The 22,513-nt window shown below is 33.3% G+C and overlaps 1 protein-coding gene across 2 annotated transcripts in view; it reads left to right on the forward strand.

Moving 5' to 3' along the window:
• LOC110008565 (uncharacterized) overlaps positions 1-11,749 on the forward strand; it is a 42,182-nt gene extending 30,433 nt beyond the window's left edge. Inside the window, exon 5 of one of the 2 annotated variants that reach the window (XM_088846530.1) lies at positions 11,377-11,749. In XM_088846530.1, the coding sequence (XP_088702656.1) occupies positions 11,377-11,427 (51 nt within the window). In that variant the 3' untranslated portion in view covers positions 11,428-11,749. The remainder of the gene's footprint in view (positions 1-11,376) is intronic. The other variant, XM_088846533.1, reaches the window with a different exon arrangement.
• Positions 11,750-22,513: the final 10,764 nt, after the last annotated feature.

Here is a 22,513-nt window from a genome sequence, read left to right on the forward strand (position 1 = left end):
TGGTTAAAGGGTTAAGCCAATCGGTTATACTTGGAGTCCCATTCCTTACCCTTTTATATCCATTGACAATAGATCAAGCAGGAATATCTTCTAATTATCAAAATGTACCAATACACTTTGACTTTATACATAAACCCAAATTAAAGGAAATAAATAATGTCAAAAGCCAATTACAAAATAAAGAAAAATTCCTTTGTACATTAAAGCAAGAAATGAAATATAAGCATATCGAAGAACAAATAAACAATCTTCTGATTCAACAAAAAATTGAAAGCATACAAAAACAAATAGAAACTTCTATATGCAGTGAGCATCCCAATGCTTTTTGGGAAAGAAAAAAGCATAGTATTAGTCTACCATATGCACCAGGTTTTGATGAAAGTCAAATACGTACAAAAACTAGACCCATACAGATGAATACTATCCTACTTGATATGTGTCGCAAAGAAATCAAGGATCTTCAAATAAAAAAGTTAATAAGACCAAGCTCCTCACCTTGGAGCTGTGCAGTCTTTTATGTTAATAAAAATGCTAAAAAAGAACGACGAGTTCCTCGACTAGTTATCAATTATAAACCTCTTAATAAAATTTTAAGATGGATTAGATATCCTATCCCTAATAAAAAAGATCTATTAGATAGAGTTGCTAATGCTTGTATCTTCTCTAAATTTGATATGAAGTCTGGATATTGGCAAATACAGATTCAAGAACAAGATAAATATAAAACAACTTTTAATGTCCCATTTGGTCAATACGAATGGAATGTCATGCCTTTCGGTTTAAAAAATGCTCCATCGGAATTTCAGAAAATAATGAATGATGTTTTCAATACTTATCATCATTTCATGATTGTTTATATTGATGATGTTTTGATCTTCTCTGAATCTATAGATTAACATATTAAACATATTCATACTTTTATCAATGCAGTCGAAAATGCTGGATTAGTTGTATCAGTTAAAAAGATTACTTTATTCAAAACCAATATTAGGTTTCTAGGACACATGATCCACTATAGCACAATTATTCCCATTGATAGATCAATTCAATTTGCTGATAAATTTCCTGATCAAATACTTGATAAGAAAAACCTTCAACGGTTCTTAGGATGTTTAAATTATGTTAGTGATTTTTATCCTAATCTTGCCATCGATTCTAAACTTTTATATGATAGACTAAAAAAGAATCTTCCACCATGGACAAATATCCATACTCGACCAGTACAAATAATCAAACAAAAGGTAAAAACTCTTGTTTGCCTTTCTCTTCCTCATCCTACTGCGTTCAAAATTATAGAATGCGACGCCTCTGATATAGGCTTGGGTGGTATTCTCAAACAACGAATTGAGAACGAAGAACAACTACTCAGGTATACTTCTAAAGCTTGGAATCCTACACAGAAAAATTATTCAATGGTTAAAAAAGAATTATTAGCCATTGTTCATTGTGTCACAAAATTTCAGAGTGACATTCTTAATCAATCATTTTTTATACGAACTGATTGCAAAGCAGCCAAAGATATTTTGTAAAAAGATGTTCAAAATTTAGTTTCCAAACAAATATGTGCTCGCTGGCAGGCTATACTATCCGCCTTTGATTTTACCATCGAACACCTTCCTGTGTCTTCCAATGCCTTGTCTGATTTCTTAACCCGTGAATTTTTGCAGGGGGCAACACTGACAGCAACGACGAAGAGTCACCCGTGTCCTTGCACTACAGCTGTTCGAAGAAAATAGAAATAATAATAATGTTACATTTTCACCTACACCTATAATGGGTTCTCGTAGCAATTCTCGCCACGACAAACGCCCAATGACCAATATAATACCATTCGAAGGAGAACCTTCGCCTTTGGCAATCCGTTCACCTTCACACTCTCCTATGCATCAAATAACCTATCCCGAAGCAAATGCTTCAAATCGCATATATTCTCCAGCCTAGTCTAAGTCTGCTTCAAGACCTAATATACCCAGATCCTCATATATTGAACGAGCTTATCTCATAGACATTACTATTGATGAACAACACATCAATACAGATTCGATAAAACTTGCTCCATTATATTTGCTCAATCACCTAAATCCAACCAATGGTGTAAAAACCAGAGAGTACTATGAAGCCATTCTTATGGAAACGGGATCCCTTTCCGTTGTCCATTATTACCAGCAAAACACCAGAGTCATTGCATACTCAAAGGTTCAAATCAAAAAACTACTTTCCTATGATGAGTGGGGTTGTAATCCCGCGCAAGGAAAGAAACTGCACAACCCAGATTTCTCTTATAAATACTATAAGTATGCCGAATATATTGAAGCCTGGCATAAGTTTTTTTACTACCAAAATCCAAATAACACACACAGCTGGTACATACAGCTCCGGCTACCTATTTTTGAAAGATTTCCCACATGGTTTAAAAACTGGTTCTTAGTGTGGGGCTCAACATCTTCAATCTTACCTCCTGCTTTCAAAACAGTGCAGGAACAATTCGTAGAATACAATAATATTGATAATACCACTGATATTCACCTATACTTCATGGCCTTGTATCAAATCCCATGGATTATGAAATGGGAGTATACTATCTCAGTCAATAATACTTCTGACTATACCTATATTCCCCGACTGGGAAAAACTATCTCTGTAAAATGGTGGGACATCTTCAATATGGATCCCACAACAATCACACACAAAAGGATACCTCAGCAAACACCTATATACCAACCAAGCCCAAATACTGCCAACACCTCTTTTGATTTCCCAACCTATTTGAGAAATATGCTCTAGTCCAACCCCAATGCCTCAAAGAAAGCCTTAGAGCAACAATTTCTTCTGAAGTAGGAAGAAAACCAATTTCTTCTGAAGAAATTGTACAATCTTCACCCTTACACACCAATCAGTACTTGCACCTTCCTACAACAGATCCGGATGATGAAACAGATCCAGAAGAAGATGATCCGGATGAATTTAGCCAGAGACCTTGACAAATATCAGCGGCACTGTCACCATCAACAGAATATTCCAAAGATTCCTTTATCCTCTTTATCCTATCATCACAAACAAGAGAAGATGCCTTCATCGACATATACGCCAAAAGATGATGCCCTCACCGACATAAACGCCAAAAGAAGATGCCCTCATCGACAAACGCCAAAAGAAGATGCCACCACTTACATGTAGTAAAAAAAAGTCACTGTAGCCACTTGCACATAATCTAGAAAAGTTACTGTAGCCACTAAAAAAGCACTGTAGCCATAATCATAAGTGACAAGAGAAACACTTTACACAGATGCGTTTTCCTTTTTTTATTTTTGTTTTTTGTCCTTTGGTCCCATCCTTTTGTCAGCATCACTTTCGAGCCTTTGTCCTCTTCCTCTTTCTTTGCTTGCTCATGAAGCAATCTCCCTTATAAAAAGGGGCCTCTTCACCTTCATTGGGTAGAGGTCGCTCACTCCTCACTCTCTACTTCTCTCTGCTCCTCTCCTCTCTACTCCTCTCCTCTCTGCTCCTCTCGGCTCATCTCTGCTCCTCTCTGCTCCGCCCTTTCATTTTATTTTTCTCTCTACTCTTTCGTCCATGAAGATAAAGTATAGCAACAATCAAGAGCTATCCTGACCTTCATAGCTCCATAATCAAATACCAGGTTCTATCTCTCTTCTCTAGTTTTTAATATGTGTGACTGTAATATTAACTCTCTTCCTTCATATTGTTCGCAACCATGGATACTATTTTCCAGTTACTGCATCTGTAAACAGTAAGCCTACTGTTTTTTTGTCTGTTTTCAACATTTCTTTTAGTCTGTCTATACTTTGTATACGTCTGTACTTTATATACAGTTTGTAAGAGTTTGCATTAGTTTGTCTGTACTTTGTGGCTTACAGTTTGTAATCATATAGTTTGTTTAGTACAGTTTGAAGTTTATACGTTTGTCTCAGATGTTTGAATATATTTAGCATGCAGTTTAAAATCTTATTCAGTGCAAAAATTGGAGATTTTAACTATGCTCAATGGTTTGTTATTGATATCTCAATCATACCCCTTCTTAGCATAATCCTTTTTATTCTAAATTATTATAAAATTCTGCAAGAACTTATTAAATATAATAGTCTCATATTTACATACCTCATTTAGAACATCTACACCTTATACTGTTATAGAAAAGGATCGTACTGTAGATCCTGGGCGTTTTGGTATCAGAGCCAAACGGTAAAACTGTCTAAACAGTAGAACTGTGCAAACAGTTAAGTTGTAATAAACAGCAATACTGTTCTTAAACAGTAAACTATAAGAGGTAAAAGTTACATTGTTACTGTAGAAACCTATTTAAATTTACATCTAAGAAAGTTGGTCCGAGAGTTAAGACAAGCGACGAAAGGACAAGTCTAGGCAAAGTACCCGCCAAGGCCAGGAAGAGCCGCTTAGGGGAACACGCTGGACCCTTGATCGTCCAGATTGTCATTATCTGCAACCTACAGATGGCAAATTTAATTAGGAATCTTCAAGGTAATAATGCAACTTCATCTCAAACACTAAGAGTGAAAAATGAGGAACAGATTATAATAAATGACATTGAAGATCACATTAAGAATTGGAATATTCCCAAAGTACCAATAACAGATATTTACCATAAAGGATCATTTAAATTTAAAATAGGTTATGCCATAAAAACAGTAGAAGAAAGCTTGTCTGTTACGCAGAATCAGGAAGACTTTCAACTACTATCCAAAAAAGTTATTGAAAAGCATAAGGAAAATCATTACAAATATTTACACACTGGCCTTATTCAAATAGCCATTAAACCTTTAACCCGATTAGGGTTAAACACTTCAGTGCTTGTATGCCTAAGAGATACAAGACACAATAATTTCACTGATTCACTCCTAGGCATGGTTGAATCCAGCCTATGTACTGGACCAATATATTTTAACTGTTTTTCGAACTTTTCAGTATCTTTGACTGACCCAAATATCTTACATATACTATCAATAAATCTGAAAACCCATGGATTCAATATGATACATGGCTCCCAGAATTTAGCCATAGTATACAGAATATATTATAAAGTAATGAATACCCTTTGTCCTAATATTATGAGAATGGATCAAAAAGATCAAACCATATTATTTCAAACAAATATGGAAAAATCCCATACTATTGTACCGAAAACAATCAAATGGTCAGATATTGTTTTACCACAATCTTGGGCATTGCAACATGCAAATCAACCCCAAGGAGTACCAAGTCATAATATTCAAAATCAAATTATTGAGCATCCAGATGGAAATATTGAAATAAAATTCCAACAATCTCAAATACAGGATGATATAAATGTGAATAGGAAAAGAAATAAAAACCCAATAATACCAAGTATAAAATCTTGTTCTACTACTCCTGGTGTCAATATACTACCTCCTCCTTCTCAATCTTCTTCTTCCCATACAATACCTTACTCAGATTTACAATTTCAAGGGACAAGAAGAACAGCGGATCATGTTGTTCTCCCTACCTACACTCCTGAGCCAAGGATAGAAGAATTCCAAATATTAACCTTACAAATTGAGGATAATATAGAAGATAATAATAATAATTCTGATATATATACTGAGGAACAAATGGCAGCATATTTAGCAGCCAAATTAAAAAGGAAATCAGAGAGAAAGAAGAAGAAAATCAATACTAATTATATTAAGCAAGATTATATGTCAAATGAAAATAAACATATAAGAGAATGGTATCTTGCAACAGTACCATTAAAAATAAGAGACTTATTACAAGAAAAATATAATAAATTTCTCAAAAAAGAAAGAGAAACAAAAGGATACTTTAAATTATCATTCCTTCGTTTGATAATCTCCAAACTTTGAAAGAAAAAACCTCTATTAGCACAGATGGAACTACTACTGCTAGTACACATCCTCCTGAAAAGCATAATACTTAAGAGAGTCACTCCATCAAATAAAGGAGAACAACCTCAATCTTTATATGATGTCATTGCTACTCCATATAAAGTCTTACTCAAAGAACTTGGTAAGAAACAAGAGTTAATCCCCCATATTGTGGAACAAAATAATTACACCAATTTATATATGCAATCTTTAGGAAAAAAGGCAAAAAGAATAGAAAGACTAGTGTCTAAGGAGAAAATAACTCCTTCTCCTCCTAAAGTAGTTTTGTTCAAACCACCTCTAGAATTAAATAAAAATAAATTTCATATTGGAGACAATAATAAATCCTTAATGGATCAATTAATAGCCAAACTAGCTCAGCTAGATATTAAAGGAATACCATCTCCCAAACTTACTATTCCTACACCAAATATACCTGAATCTTCAGACAAAGGCAAAGCTAAAATCTCAGAGCATGAGACAATGATGCTCCAAGAAGAACCAATAATAGAAGATACTATCCAAAATCAAGAAAATGCATTTATGGATACCACTCCTATGAATCTGGACAGAATAACTTATGGAAAAAATTGGAAACCAATTACTGCCCTTCCATATAATAAAAGACCTACACCTGTTGATATCCAACTTGAAGAAGATGTTATACAATAAGTAGTATCATACTCAAGAAGGTCAATAGTCAATTGGACAATAGATGGTTTATCTGAATTGAAGATTTTAGATGTCATGAGACATATGACAATGTTTGCCTCTGCAAATAAAATGGCAGGCAACCCAGATCAAGAGGTTGCAAAAGCAATAGTTAATGGATTCACTGGCTGGTTAAGAGGATGGTGGGATTTCTATGTAGATGATGAAACAAAAAATAGAATCCTCACCAATACTAGATAATGGACCGCCAGAAATGAACAAAATCAAGAAATAATTTATACGGAAAGTGATGCCGCAAATACTTGAATATATACCATTACACTTCACTTTGTAGGCAGTAGAGCACTGTTAGCAGCAAGATCAGAGGATTTGCTCTTCAGTCTTCACTGTCCTACATTATCTCATTATAAATGGTATAAAGATGTATTTTTCTCACGATTATTAATACGAGAAGATTGTCAACTAGACCACTGGAAAGAGAAATTCATAGCTGGTCTACCATATTTATTTGCTGAAAAATTCAAGGAAAGACTTAGGAAAAAACATATCCATTGACAATAGATCAAGATGGAATATCTTCTAATTATCAAAATGTACCAATACACCTTGACTTTATACATAAACCCAAATTAAAAGAAACAAATAATGTCAAAAGCCAATTAAAAAATAAAGAAAAATTCCTTTGTTCATTAAAGCAAGAAATGAAATATAAGCATATCGAAGAACAAATAAACAATCCTCTGATTCAACAAAAAATTGAAAGCATACAAAAATAAATAGAAACTTCTATATGCAGTAAGCATCCCAATGCTTTTTAGGAAAGAAAAAAGCATAGTATTATAGTTTTGAAACTTCAGCCTTAATAGACTCAGGCGCTGACCTTAATTGTATTAATGAAGGTCTAGTACCTTCAAAATATTTTGATAAGACAACTCATATAATGAATACAGCAGATGGAAGTAGATTGTTTATAAATTATAAATTATCAAATGCTTCTGTTTGTAATAATCATCAATGTATTAATACACATTTTATTATGGTTAAAGGGTTAAGCCAATCGGTTATACTTGGAGTCCCATTCCTTACCCTTTTATATCCATTGACAATAGATCAAGCAGGAATATCTTCTAATTATCAAAATGTACCAATACACTTTGACTTTATACATAAACCCAAATTAAAGGAAATAAATAATGTCAAAAGCCATTTACAAAATAAAGAAAAATTCCTTTGTACATTAATGCAAGAAATGAAATATAAGCATATCTAAGAACAAATAAACAATCTTCTTATTCAACAAAAAATTGAAGGCATACAAAAACAAATAGAAACTTCTATATGCAGTGAGCATCCCAATGCTTTTTGGGAAAGAAAAAAGCATAGTATTAGTCTACCATATGCACCAGGTTTTGATGAAAGCCAAAGACCTACAAAAGCTAGACCCATACAGATGAATACTATCCTACTTGATATGTGTCGCAAAGAAATCAAGGATCTTCAAATAAAAAAGTTAATAAGACCAAGCTCCTCACCTTGGAGCTGTGCAGCCTTTTATGTTAATAAAAATGCTGAAAAAGAACGAGGAGTTCCTCGACTAGTTATCAATAATAAATCTCTTAATAAAGTTTTAAGATGGATTAGATATCCTATCCCTAATAAAAAAGATCTATTAGATAGAGTTGCTAATGCTTGTATCTTCTCTAAATTTGATATGAAGTCTGGATATTGGTAAATACAGATTCAAGAACAAGATAAGTATAAAACAGCCTTTAATGTCCCATTTGGTCAATACGAATGGAATGTCATGCCTTTCGGTTTAAAAAATGCTCCATCAGAATTTCAGAAAATAATGAATGATGTTTATCATGTATATTGTCTATATGAGAATCGGAGGAAGAATCTGAAGATGTATCATCATAATTTGATTATATTGTATAATTTCGTTTTTACTGTATCATCCAAATGTAATGATTCTATTTTCTTTTTTAATTTACATTGATGTTTATAATGACCAACCTTGCCACACTTATAACATACTGGAAGTTTTCTTTTATGTTTTGTGTTGGGAGAGAATTTATTTATAAGTTATTTATAAGTTTTCTTTTAGATTTTTTGTATTGTTTATAGACTTTCTTAGATTTGGATTTATATTTGTCATGTTTATATTTTCTCTTTTTCTTATAGAGTTTTTCAGGCATATTTTTTCTATCAAGGTAATATCCAAATTGTTCACAAAAATCACCAAGTTTTTTATTAATACACCTTTTATTATGGTTAAAGGGTTAAGCCAATCGGTTATACTTGGAGTCTCATTTATACCATTTATAATGAGATAATGTAGGACAGCGAAGATTGGAGAGCAGCTCCTCTGATCTTGCTGCTAACAGTGCTCTACTGCCTACAAAGTGAAGTGTAATGGTATATATTCAAGTATTTATGGCATCACTTTCCGTATAAATTATTTCTTGATTTTGTTCATTTCTGGCGGTCCTTTGTCGAGTATTGGTGAGGATTCTACTTTTTGTTTCATCATCTACATAGAAATCCCACCATCTTCTTAACCAGCCAGTGAATCCATTAACTATTGCTTTTGCAACCTTTTGATCTGGGTTGCCTGCCATTTTATTTGCAGAGGCAAACATTGTCATATGTCTCATGACATCTAAAATCTTCAATTCAGATAAACCATCTATTGTCCAATTGACTATTGAACTTCCTGAGTATGATACTACTTGTTGTATAGCATCTTCTTCAAGTTGGATATCAACAGATATAGGTCTTTTATGATATGGAAGGGCAGTAATTGGTTTCCAATTTTTTCCATAAGTTATTCTTTCCAAATTCATAGAAGTGGTATCCATAAATGCATTTTTTTGATTTTGGATAGTATCTTCTATTATTTGTTCTTCTTGGAGCATCATTGTCTCATGCTCTGGGATTTTAGCTTTGCCTTTGTCTGAAGATTCAGGTATATTTGGTGTAGCAATAGTAAGTTTGGGAGATGGTATTCCTTTAATATCTAGCTGAGCTAGTTTGGCTATTAATTGATCCATTAAGGAATTATTATTGTCTCCAATATGAAATTTATTTTTATTTAATTCTGGAGGTGGTTCAAACTGCTTTAGGAGGAGGAGTTATTTTTTCCTTAGACACTAGTCTTTCTATTCTTTCTGCCTGTTTTCCTAAAGATTGCATATATAAATTGGTATAATTATTTTATTCCACAATATGGGGGATTAACTCTTGTTTCTTACCAAGTTCTTTGGGTAAGACTTTATATGGAGTAGCAATGATATCATATAAAGATTGAGGTTGTTCTCCTTTATTTGATGGAGTGACTCCTTTAAGTATTATGCTCTTTTCAGGAGGATGTGTACTAGCAGTAGTAGTGCCATCTGTGCTAATATAGGTTTTTTCTTCCAAAGTTTGGAGATTATCAAATGAAGGAATATTAATTTTATCTTGATATTTTTCTTTTAACCATATAAAGTATCCTTTTGTTTCTCTTTCTTTTTTGAGAAATTTATTATATTTTGCTTGTAATAAGTCTCTTATTTTTAATGGTACTGTTGCAAGATACCATTATCTTATATGTTTATTTTCATTTGACATATAATCTTGCTTAATATAATTAGTATTGATTTTCTTCTTCTTTCTTTCTGATTTCCTTTCTAATTTTGCTGCTAAATATACTGCCATTTGTTCCTCAGTATATATATCAGAATTATTATTATTATCTTCTATATTATCCTCGATTTGTAAGGTTAATATTTGGAATTCTTCTATCCTTGGCTCAGGAGTGTATGTAGGGAGAACAACATGATCCGCTGTTCTTCTTGTCCCTTGAAATTGTAAATCTGAGTAAGGTATTGTTCTGGAAGAAGAAGATTGAGAAGGAGGAGGTAGTATAATGACATCAGGAGTAGTAGAACAAGATTTTATACTTGGTATTATTGGGTTTTTATTTCTTTTCCTATTCACATTTATATCATCCTGTATTTGAGATTGTTGGAATTTTATTTCAATATTTCCATCTGGATGCTTAATAATTTGATTTTGAATATTATGACTTGGTACTCCTTGGGGTTGATTTGCATGTTGTAATGCCCAAGATTGTGGTAAAACAATATCTGACCATTTGATTGTTTTCGGTACAATAGTATGGGATTTTTCCATATTTGTTTGAAATAATATGGTTTGATCTTTTTGATCCATTCTCATAATATTAGGACAAAGGGTATTCATTACTTTATAATATATTTTGTATACTATGGCTAAATTCTGGGAGCCATGTATCATATTGAATCCATGGGTTTTCAGATTTATTGATAGTATATATAAGATATTTGGGTCAGTTAAAGATACTGAAAAGTTCAAAAAACAGTTAAAATATATTGGTCCACTACATAGGCTGGATTCAACCATGCCTAGGAGTGAATCAGTGAAATTATTGTGTCTTGTATCTCTTAAGCATACAAGCACTGAAGTGTTTAACCCTAATCGGGTTAAAGGTTTAATGGCTATTTGAATAAGGCCAATGTGTAAATATTTGTAATGATTTTCCTTATGTTTTTCAATAACTTTTTTGGATAGTAGTTGAAAGACTTCCTGATTCGGTGTAACAGACAAGCTTTCTTCTACTGTTTTTATGGCATAACCCATTTTAAATTTAAATGATCCTTTATGGTAAATATCTGTTATTGGTACCTTGGGAATATTCCAATGTCATTTATTATAAACTGTTCCTTATTTTTCACTCTTAGTGTTTGAGATGAAGTTGCATTATTACCTTTAAGATTCCTAATTAATTTGCCATCTGTAGGTTGCGGATAATGACAATCTGGACGATCAAGGGTCTAGCGTGTTCCCCTAAGCGGCTCTTCCTGGCCTTGGCGGGTACTTTGCCTAGACTTGTCCTTTCGTCTCTTGTCTTAACTCTCGGACCAACTTTCTTAGATGTAAATTTAAGTAGGTTTCTACAGTAACAATGTAACTTTTACCTCTTACAGTTTACTGTTTAAGAACAGTATTGCTGTTTGTTACAACTTAACTGTTTGCACAGTTCTACTGTTTAGACAGTTTTACTGTTTAGCTCTGATACCAAAACGCCCAGGATCTACAGTACGATCCTTTTCTATAACAGTATAAGGTGGAGATGTTCTAAATGAGGTATGTAAATATGAGACTATTATATTTAATAAGTTCTTGCAGAATTTTATAATAATTTAGAATAAAAAGGATTATGCAAAGAAGGGGTATGATTGCGATATCAATAACAAACCATTGAGCATAGTTAAAATCTCCAATTTTTACACTGAATAAGATTTTAAACTGCATGCTAAATATATTCAAACATCTGAGACAAACGTATAAACTTCAAACTGTATTAAACAAAGTATATGATTACAAACTGTAAGCCACAAAGTACAGACAAACTAATGCAAACTCTTACAAACTGTATATAAAATTCAGACGTATACGAAGTATAGACAGACTAAAAGAAATGTTGAAAACTGACTAAAAAACAGTAGGCTTACTGTTTACAGATGCAGTAACTGGAAAAGAGTTTCCAGTGTTGCGGACAATATGAAGGAAGAGAGTTGATATTGCAGTCACACATATTAAAAACTAGAGAAGAGAGATAGAACCTGGTATTTGATTATGGAGCTATGAAGGTCAGGATAGCTCTTGTTTGTTGCTATACTTTATCTTCAAGGACGAAAGAGTAGAGAGAAAAATAGAATGAGGGAGCGGAGAAAGGGCGAAGCAGAGATGAGCCGAGAGGAGCAGAGAGGAGAGGAGCAGAGAGAAGTAGAGAGTGAGGAGTGAGCGACCTCTACCGAATGAAGGTGAAGAGGCCCCTTTTTATAAGGGAGATTGCTTCATGAGGAAGCAAAGAAAGAGGAAGAGGACAAAGGCTCAAAGGTGATGCTGACAAAAGGATGGGACCAAAGGACAAAAAACAAAAATCAAAACAGGAAAAAGCATCTGTGTACAGTGTTTCTCTTGTCGCTTATAATTATGACTACAGTGCTTTTTTAGTGGCTACAGTAACTTTTCTGGATTATGTGCAAGTGGCTACAGTGACTTTTTTGAACTATATGTAAGTGGTGGCATCTTCTTTTGGCGTTTGTCGGTGAGGGCATCTTCTTTTGGCGTATATATCGGTGAGGGCATCTTCTTTTGGCGTATATGTCGGTGAAGGCATCTTCTCTTATTTGTGATGAGAGGATAAAGAGGATAAAGGAATCTTTAGAATATTCTGTTGGTGGTGACAGTGCCGCTGATATTTGTCAAGGTCTCTGGCTAAATTCATCCAGATCATCTTCTTCTGGATCTGTTTCATCATCCGGATCTGTTGTAGGAAGGTGCAAGTACTGAGGCATTGGGATTGGACTGGAGCATATTTCTCAAATAGGTTGGGAAATCAAAAGAGGTGTTGGCAATATTTGGGCTTGGTTGGTATATAGGTGTTTGCTGAGGTATCCTTTTGGGTGTGATTGCTGTGGGATCCATATTGAATATGTCCTACCATTTTACAGAGATAGTTTTTCCCAGTCGGGGAATATAGGTATAGTCAGAAGTATTATTGACTGAGATAGTATACTCCCATTTCATAATCCATGGGATTTTATACAAGGCCATGAAGTATAGGTGAATATCAATAGTATTATCAATATTATTGTATTCCACGAATTGTTCCTACACTGTTTTGAAAGCAGGAGGTAAGATTGAAGATGTTGAGCCCCACACTAAGAACCAGTTTTTAAACCATGTGGGGAATCTTTCAAAAATAGGTAGCCGGAACTGTATGTACCAGCTGTGTGTGTTATTTGGATTTTGATAGTAAAAGAACTTATGCCAGGCTTCAATATATTTAGCATACTTATAGTATTTATAAGAGAAATCTGGGTTGTGCAGTTTCTTTCCTTACGCGGGATTACAACCCCACTCATCATAGGAAAATAGTTTTTTGATTTGAACCTTTGAGTACGCAATGACTCTGGTGTTTTGCTGGTAATAATGGACAACCGAAAGGGATCCCGTTTCCATAAGGATAGCTTCATAGTACTATCTGGTTTTTATACCATTGGTTGGATTTAGGTGATTGAGCAAATATAATGGAGCAAGTTTTATCGGATCTGTATTGATGTGTTGTTCATCAATAGTAATGTCCATGAGATAAGCTCGTTCAATATATGAGGATCTGGGTATATTAGGTCTTGAAGCAGACTTAGATTGGGCTGGAGAATATATGGGATTTGAAGCATTTGCTTCGGGGTAGGTTATTTGATGCATAGGAGAGTGTGAAGGTGAACGGATTGCCAAAGGCGAAGGTTCTCCTTCGAATGGTATTATATTGGTCATTGAGCATTTGTTGTGGCGAGAATTGCTACGAGAACCCATTATAGGTGTAGGTGAAAATGTAACAATATTATTATTTCTATTTTCTTCGAATAGCTGTAGTGCAAGGGACACGGGTGACTCTTCGTCGTTGCTGTCAGTGTTGCCCCCCTGCAAAAATTCACGGGTTAAGAAATCAGGTAAGGCATTGGAAGACCCGGGAAGGTGTTCGATGGTAAAATCAAAGGCGGATAGTATAGCCTGCCAGCGAGCAAATTTTTGTTTGGAAACTAAATTTTGAACATCTTTTTGTAAAATATCTTTGGCTGCTTTGCATTCAGTTCGTATAAGAAATGATTGATTAAGAATGTCACTCTGAAATTTTGTGACACAATGAACAATGGCTAATAATTCTTTTTTAACCATTGAATAATTTTTCTGTGTAGGATTCCAAGCTTTATAAGTATACCTGAGTAGTTGTTCTTTGTTCTCAATTCGTTGTTTGAGAATACCACCCAAGCCTATATCAGAGGCGTCGCATTCTATAATTTTGAACGCAGTAGGATGAGGAAGAGAAAGGCAAACAAGAGTTTTTACCTTTTGTTTGATTATTTGTACTGCTCGAGTATGGATATTTGTCCATGGTGGAGGATTCTTTTTGAGTCTATCATATAAAGGTTTAGAATCGATGGCAAGATTAGGATAAAAATCACTAACATAATTTAAACATCCTTAGAACCGTTGAAGGTTTTTCTTATCAAGTATTTGATCAGGAAATTTATCAGCAAATTGAATTAATTTATCAATGGCAATAATTGTTCCATGGTGGATCATGTGTCCTAGAAACCTAATATTGGTTTTGAAATAAAGTAATCTTTTTAGCTGATACAACCAATCCAGCATTTTGGACTGCATTGATAAAAGTATGAATATGTTTAATATGTTGATCTATAGATTCAGAGAAGATCAAACATCATCAATATAAACAATCATGAAATGATGATAAGTATTGAAAACATCATTCATTATTTTCTGAAATTCTGATGGAGCATTTTTTAAACCGAAAGGTATGACATTCCATTCGTATTGACCAAATGGGACATTAAAGGCTGTTTTATATTTATCTTGTTCTTGAATCTGTATTTGCCAATATCCAGACTTCATAGCAAATTTAGAGAAGAAACAATCATTAGCAACTCTATCTAATAGATCTTTTTTATTAGGAATAGGATATCTAGTCCATCTTAAAACTTTATTAAGAGGTTTATAATTGATAACTAGTCGAGGAACTCCTCGTTTTTTTTCAGCATTTTTATTAACATAAAAGGCTGCACAGCTCCAAGGTGAGGAGCTTGGTCTTATTAACTTTTTTATTTGAAGATCCTTGATTTCTTTGCGACACATATCATGTAGGATAGTATTCATCTGTATGAGTCTAGCTTTTGTAGGTATTTGGCTTTCATCAAAACCTGGTGCATATGGTAGACTAATACTATGCTTTTTTCTTTCCCAAAAAGTATTGGGATGCTCACTGCATATAGAAGTTTCTATTTGTTTTTGTATGCTTTCAATTTTTTGTTGAATCAGAGGATTGTTTATTTGTTCTTCGATATGCTTATATTTCATTTCTTGCTTTAATGTACAAAGGAATTTTTCTTTATTTTGTAATTGGCTTTTAACATTATTTATTTCCTTTAATTTGGGTTTATGTATAAAGTCAAAGTGTATTGGTACATTTTGATAATTAGAAGATATTCTTGCTTGATCTATTGTCAATGGATATAAAAGGGTAAGGAATAGGACTCTAAGTATAAGCGATTGGCTTAACCCTTTAACCATAATAAAAGGTGTATTAATACATTGATGATTATTACAAATAGAAGCATTTGATAATTTATAATTTATAAACAATCTACTTCCATCGGCTGTATTCAATATTTGAGTTGTCTTATCAAAATATTTTGAAGGTACTAGACATTCATTAATACAATTAAGGTCAGCGCCTGAGTCTATTAAGGCTGAAATTTCAAAACTATAATCTTTTATAACTATAATTTTGACTTGGACAAACCATTTTTGAATTATGATTTTATCTATTAAATTGACTGAAGGAATAGTTACCAGATAAGGTTTCTTTTCTGATGTTTCTGGAATTTCTTCTGGTTCTTCTATTATGATTTGATCAAAATCTATTTCATCTGTATCTGTATCTCTTGGAGATACTTGTTGTAATTCTAAAATTTTAATTTTATTTTTTAATTGACATATTTCTTTCTTAATTTCTTTGATTTCTTGTTTTAAATCAGAAATTGAAGGTTCTTTTTGTTGAGAAGTATGTTGTTCACTTACTCTCTTCATTATTGAAGCAAAATTGTATTCATCAGGAGATTTATTGATGAGAAGTGTTTTTGCTTTATTTTTGGTTATCGAAATGAATTGAGTAATTACAGATCTTTTTTCATCTGGATCAGTAATTTTTTCAATATTATCTAAGATGAAATTAGCTTCTTGGGTAAGTGTATGAAGATTATGTGAAGGTATGGGACAAGTACAATCATTATCTTTTATTGGAATGGATGATTCTGAGTCTGTTGATGTATTGGAAGAGTCAGATGAGTCTGTCCATAACAGACCATTATCATGTATATTGTCTATATGAGAATCGGAGGAAGAATCTGAAGATGTGTCATCATAATTGATTATATTGTATAATTTCGTTTTTACTGTATCATCCAAATGTAATGATTCTATTTTCTTTTTTAATTTACATTGATGTTTATAATGACCAACCTTGCCACACTTATAACATACTAGAAGTTTTCTTTTATGTTTTGTGTTGGGAGAGAATTTATTTAAAAGTTTTCTTTTAGATTTTTTGTATTGTTTATGGACTTTATTAGATTTGGATTTATATTTGTCATGTTTATATTTTTTCTGTTTCTTATAGAGTTTTTCAGGCATATTTTTTCTATCAAGGTAATATCCAAATTGTTCACAAAAATCACTAAGTTCTTTAGGCTTCGTGATTTGTTGTTTATCCAATTGTTTTTTAAGTTTCATATCTGTGCATAAGGCTAAGCCTTCAGCACATATTTCTGCTGAAAGTTCTCCAAGTGTATAAGATGAATATATAATGATTCCATTATGTTTTTTCCTAAGTCTTTCCTTGACTTTTTCAGCAAATATTTTGAACAATTTGGATATTACCTTAATAGAAAAAATATGCCTGAAAAACTCTATAAGAAAAAGAAAAAATATAAACATGACAAATATAAATCCAAATCTAATAAAGTCCATAAAAAATACAAAAAATCTAAAAGAAAACTTATAAATAAATTCTCTCCCAACAGAAAACATAAAAGAAAATTTCCAGTATGTTATAAGTGTGGCAAGGTTGGTCATTATAAACATCAATGTAAATTAAAAAAGAAAATAGAATCATTACATTTGGATGATACAGTAAAAACGAAATTATACAATATAATCAATTATGATGATACATCTTCAGATTCTTCCTCCGATTCTCATATAGACAATATACAAGATAATGATCTGTTATGGACAGATTCATCTGACTCTTCCAATACATCAACAGACTCGGAATCATCCATTCCAATAAAAGATAATGATTGTAGCTGTCCCATACCTTCACATAATCTTCATGCACTTACACAAGAAGATAATTTCATCTTAGATATTATTGAAAAAATTACTGATCAAGATGAAAAAAGATCTGTAATTACTCAATTCATTTCGATAACAAAAAATAAAGCAAAAACACCTCCCATCAAGGAAAACAGGCAGAAAGAATAGAAAGACTAGTGTCTAAGGAAAAAATAACTCCTTCTCCTCCTAAAGCAGTTTTGTTCAAACCACCTCCAGAATTAAATAAAAATAAGTTTCCTATTGGAGACAATAATAAATCCTTAATGGATCAATTAATAGCCAAACTAGCTCAGCTAGATATTAAAGGAATACCATCTCCCAAACTTACTATTCCTACACCAAATATACCTGAATCTTCAGACAAAGGCAAAGCTAAAATCCCAGAGCATGAGACAATGATGCTCCAAGAAGAACAAATAATAGAAGATACTATCCAAAATCAAGAAAATGCATTTATTGATACCACTCCTATGAATCTGGACAGAATAACTTATGGAAAAAATTGGAAACCAATTACTGCCCTTCCATATCATAAAAGATCTACACCTGTTGATATCCAACTTGAAGAAGATGCTATACAACACGTAGTATCATACTCAGGAAGGTCAATAGTCAATTGGACAATAGATGGTTTATCTGAATTGAAGATTTTAGATGTCATGAGACATATGACAATGTTTGCCTCTGCAAATAAAATGGCAGGCAACCCAGATCAAGAGGTTGCAAAAGCAATAGTTAATGGATTCACTGGCTGGTTAAGAGGATGGTGGGATTTCTATGTAGATGATGAAACAAAAAATAGAATCCTCACCAATACTAGACAATGGACCGCCAGAAATGAACAAAATCAAGAAATAATTTATACGAAAAGTGATGCCGTAAATACTTTAATATATACCATTACACTTCACTTTGTAGGCAGTACAACACTGTTAGCAGCAAGATCAGAGGATCTGCTCTCCAATCTTCGCTGTCCTACATTATCTCATTATAAATGGTATAAAGATGTATTTTTCTCACGATTATTAATACGAGAAGACTGTCAACTAGACCACTGGAAAGAGAAATTCATAGCTGGTCTACCATATTTATTTGCTGAAAAAGTCAAGGAAAGACTTAGGAAAAAACATAATGGAATCATTATATATTCATCTTATACACTTGGAGAATTTTCTGCTTATTCTGTTGGTGGTGACAGTGCCGCTGATATTTGTCAAGGTCTCTGGCTAAATTCATCTGGATCATCTTTTTCTGGATCTGTTTCATCATCCGGATCTGTTGTAGGAAGGTGCAAGTACTGATTGGTGTGTAAGGGTGAAGATTGTACAGTTTCTTCAGAAGAAACTGGTTTTCTTCCAGCTTCAGCAAATATTTCTCTCATTTGTTGCTCTAAGGCTTCCTTTGAGGCATTGGGGTTGGACTGGAGCATATTTTTCAAATAGGTTGGGAAATCAAAAGAGGTGTTGGCAGTATTTGAGCTTGATTGGTATATAGGTGTTTGCGGAGGTATCCTTTTGGGTGTGATTGTTATGGGATCCATATTGAATATGTCCCACCATTTTACAGAGATAGTTTTTCCCAATCGAGGAATATAGGTATAGTCAGAAGTATTATTGACTGAGATAGTATACTCCCATTTCATAATCCATGGGATTTTATACAAGGCCATGAAGTATAGGTGAATATCAATGGTATTATCAATATTATTGTATTCCACGAATTGTTCCTGCACTGTTTTGAAAGCAGGAGGTAAGATTGAAGATGTTGAGCCCCACACTAAGAACCAGCTTTTAAACCATGTGAGGAATCTTTCAAAAATAGGTAGCCGGAACTGTATGTATCAGCTGTGTGTGTTATTTGGATTTTGGTAGTAAAAGAACTTATGTCAGGCTTCAATATATTCGGCATACTTATAGTATTTATAAGAGAAATCTGGGTTGTGCAGTTTCTTTCCTTGCGCGGGATTACAACCCCACTCATCATAGGAAAGTAGTTTTTTGATTTGAACCTTTGAGTACGCAATGACTCTGGTGTTTTGCTGGTAATAATGGACAACGGAATGGGATCCCGTTTCCATAAGGATGGCTTCATAGTACTCTCTGGTTTTTACACCATTGGTTGGATTTAGGTGATTGAGCAAATATAATGGAGCAACTTTTATCGGATCTGTATTGATGTGTTGTTCATCAATAGTAATGTCCATGAGATAAGCTCGTTCAATATATGAGGATCTGGGTATATTAGGTCTTGAAGCAGACTTAGACTGGGCTGGAGAATATATGGGAGTTGAAGCATTTTCTTCGGGATAGGTTATTTGATGCATAGGAGAGTGTGAAGGTGAAGGTTCTCCTTCGAATGGTATTATATTAGTCATTGGGCGTTTGTCGTGGCGAGAATTGCTATGAGAACCCATTATAGGTGTAGGTGAAAATGTAACAATATTATTATTTCTATTTTCTTCGAACAGTTGTAGTGCAAGGGACACGGGTGACTCTTCGTCGTTGCTGTCAGTGTTGCCCCCCCTGCATTTTGAACACAGTAGGATGAGGAAGAGAAAGGCAAACAAGAGTTTTTACCTTTTCTTTGATTATTTGTACTGCTCGAGTATGGATATTTGTCCATGGTGGAGGATTCTTTTTGAGTCTATCATATAAAGATTTAGAATCGATGGCTTCAAAACCAATATTAGGTTTCTAGAACACATGATCCACCATGGCACAATTATTCCCATTGATAGATCAATTCAATTTGCTGATAAATTTTCTGATCAAATACTTGATTATATATATATATATATATATATATATATATATTGTATACAATGAGACCATTGACCTTTTATACAAGGTGGTTACAATTATGTACAACCATCCGATATGAAATTTGAATGCTTTCGTGTGTCACAAATTTCGAGAAAATTTCCTTTGAAGTTTCGAACTTGGTCAATGGACTGGATGTAGCCATCTAATTTCACATTGAATGGTCAAGATTAATTATGACCACCTTTTCTATATATATATGGAAAACTCTTCCCAACGCCTATAGGCCGAAACGAATAGTAATTTCGCTTGCCCTCACCATCCAAACTTCATAGCACGGTCCCAGTTGTTTGGTAATATTTCAATTTTCATATTTTTTCTAAAAATTCAAATTACGTAAAATTTGGAACTTGTGTACATCTTAGTGAGGCGCACCTAATAAAAATATAAAAAAGAATTCATAAAATATAAATTGACCAAAATACCCCCGAAAATTTACGGGGGTATTTTGGTCAATTTATATTTTACGAATTATTTTTTTTCATAGTTTTATTAGGTGCACCTCACTAAGATGTATACACACGCCAAAATTTAAATCATTCCAGTTAGTAAAAAAAATAAAAATTGAAACACTACCGGATAACTGTGACAGTACGACGAAGTTTAGATGGTGATGAGGGTAGGCAAAATCACTGTTCATTTTTGTCTCTCGAGCATATTGTATACTTATTACTTCAAGCGACAGAGCTACTTAGAAGTATTTTCTTATTAAATTTTTTGGGATCCACCTAATAATCAGTGGACACTTATTTTCAAAATGAAAGTTCAGATTGTTTCTTCCTAAAATACTTAGATCTAACTATCAAAATATTAGAGAGTCTCTATTCAACCTTAAGGCATCATTTTTCCTGGCACATAGTTCATTTTATTTTATTTGAAGTTTCATGACTAGATTGAAGAAGTTATATCGGGGGACGAAAATATTATTACCATGTTAGAGTTTTACCCATGGGAGTGAATGGAGAAAATGCTACTGAGGGACCATGGTAAATTTTGGCTAAGAGAAACGAAAACACAAATGAAGCTCTAGATTTTCCACTCACCGATCTTATCATTTAAATTTTTTATTTTAAAGGATTTCGAATTTTCTTTATACAATAATAAAAACCTAGAGAGCACATATACTTTACTCCCGCATGAGTATACTATACGCCTACTCCCTCAGGCAGAAGACCTGATTGGGATTTTTTTTTTCTAATCCAAAATTTTTGGATCTATCTGAGTATCATAAAATGATTATTTTCATTGAAAGTTTTTTGAATTTTGTGTTCTTAAACACCTAGATCTTGCACTCTGAATATTAGACGGTTCTTGTTCGATCTTTCTATTTAATATTTTTTCTTCTTCGTTATTAGGTTCTAGCGGTTATGTTTCCAAATTTTGGGTCCAAAAAAGGAACACTAAGTTGCGCTTTACCCTTAGGGAGCCAACTCACAATATTCTCCCCCAGGAGCCCTAAATCTTTTAGCAAATCTAAATAATATAATATTGAATACTCGATATTTCTTTCAGTAGGTACTCGATTCACACCAAAGGCAAGAGCTAAATAAGGGGCCCATTTGATTTGTGCCCGGTAACTTGGAACTCAATTTTTGATTGATTAAGACAGGAGAGCCCTCCAAAACATCTGCAAATCAATTTAGCAAATCAATTTATGGACTTTGAACTCCTACAAAGCTGCAATATCTCATTGACCTGACCTCATTATTTAAATGAATGGTTCGTCTTTATGCTTAAGATGGGATGTAGTTGTGCAATTAGGGGCTCCAAATCCATATTAGTTTTTAGCTTTTAAAAATTAATGATATTGTAGAGTAACAAGATAGTTTATAGGAGAATGGGTGTAAAGATTGGAAAGAAAATCATTGATTTCATTGACCCAAAGTGAACATTATATACAACAATTACATGCCAAATATGATCCCTTGATTAAGGGGATTTTACAGAATATGATATATGCTAAATATATTTGACTGATGCAATCCCTGAATTGTAGGGATTTACAATTTCAAATGAAACCGTCTAACATTCCCCCTCAAGTTGGAGTATGAATATCGAGAACACCAAACTTGCGAATCAAAGAATTGTGTGCAAGGGCTTTAGTGAATACATCGGCAAGCTGTCGTGATG

This window comes from Amborella trichopoda, chromosome 9 (genome assembly GCF_054954075.1).
Source record: "Amborella trichopoda isolate Santa Cruz 75 chromosome 9, AtrichopodaSantaCruz75HAP2 v2.0, whole genome shotgun sequence".
Lineage (NCBI taxonomy): Eukaryota > Viridiplantae > Streptophyta > Magnoliopsida > Amborellales > Amborellaceae > Amborella > Amborella trichopoda.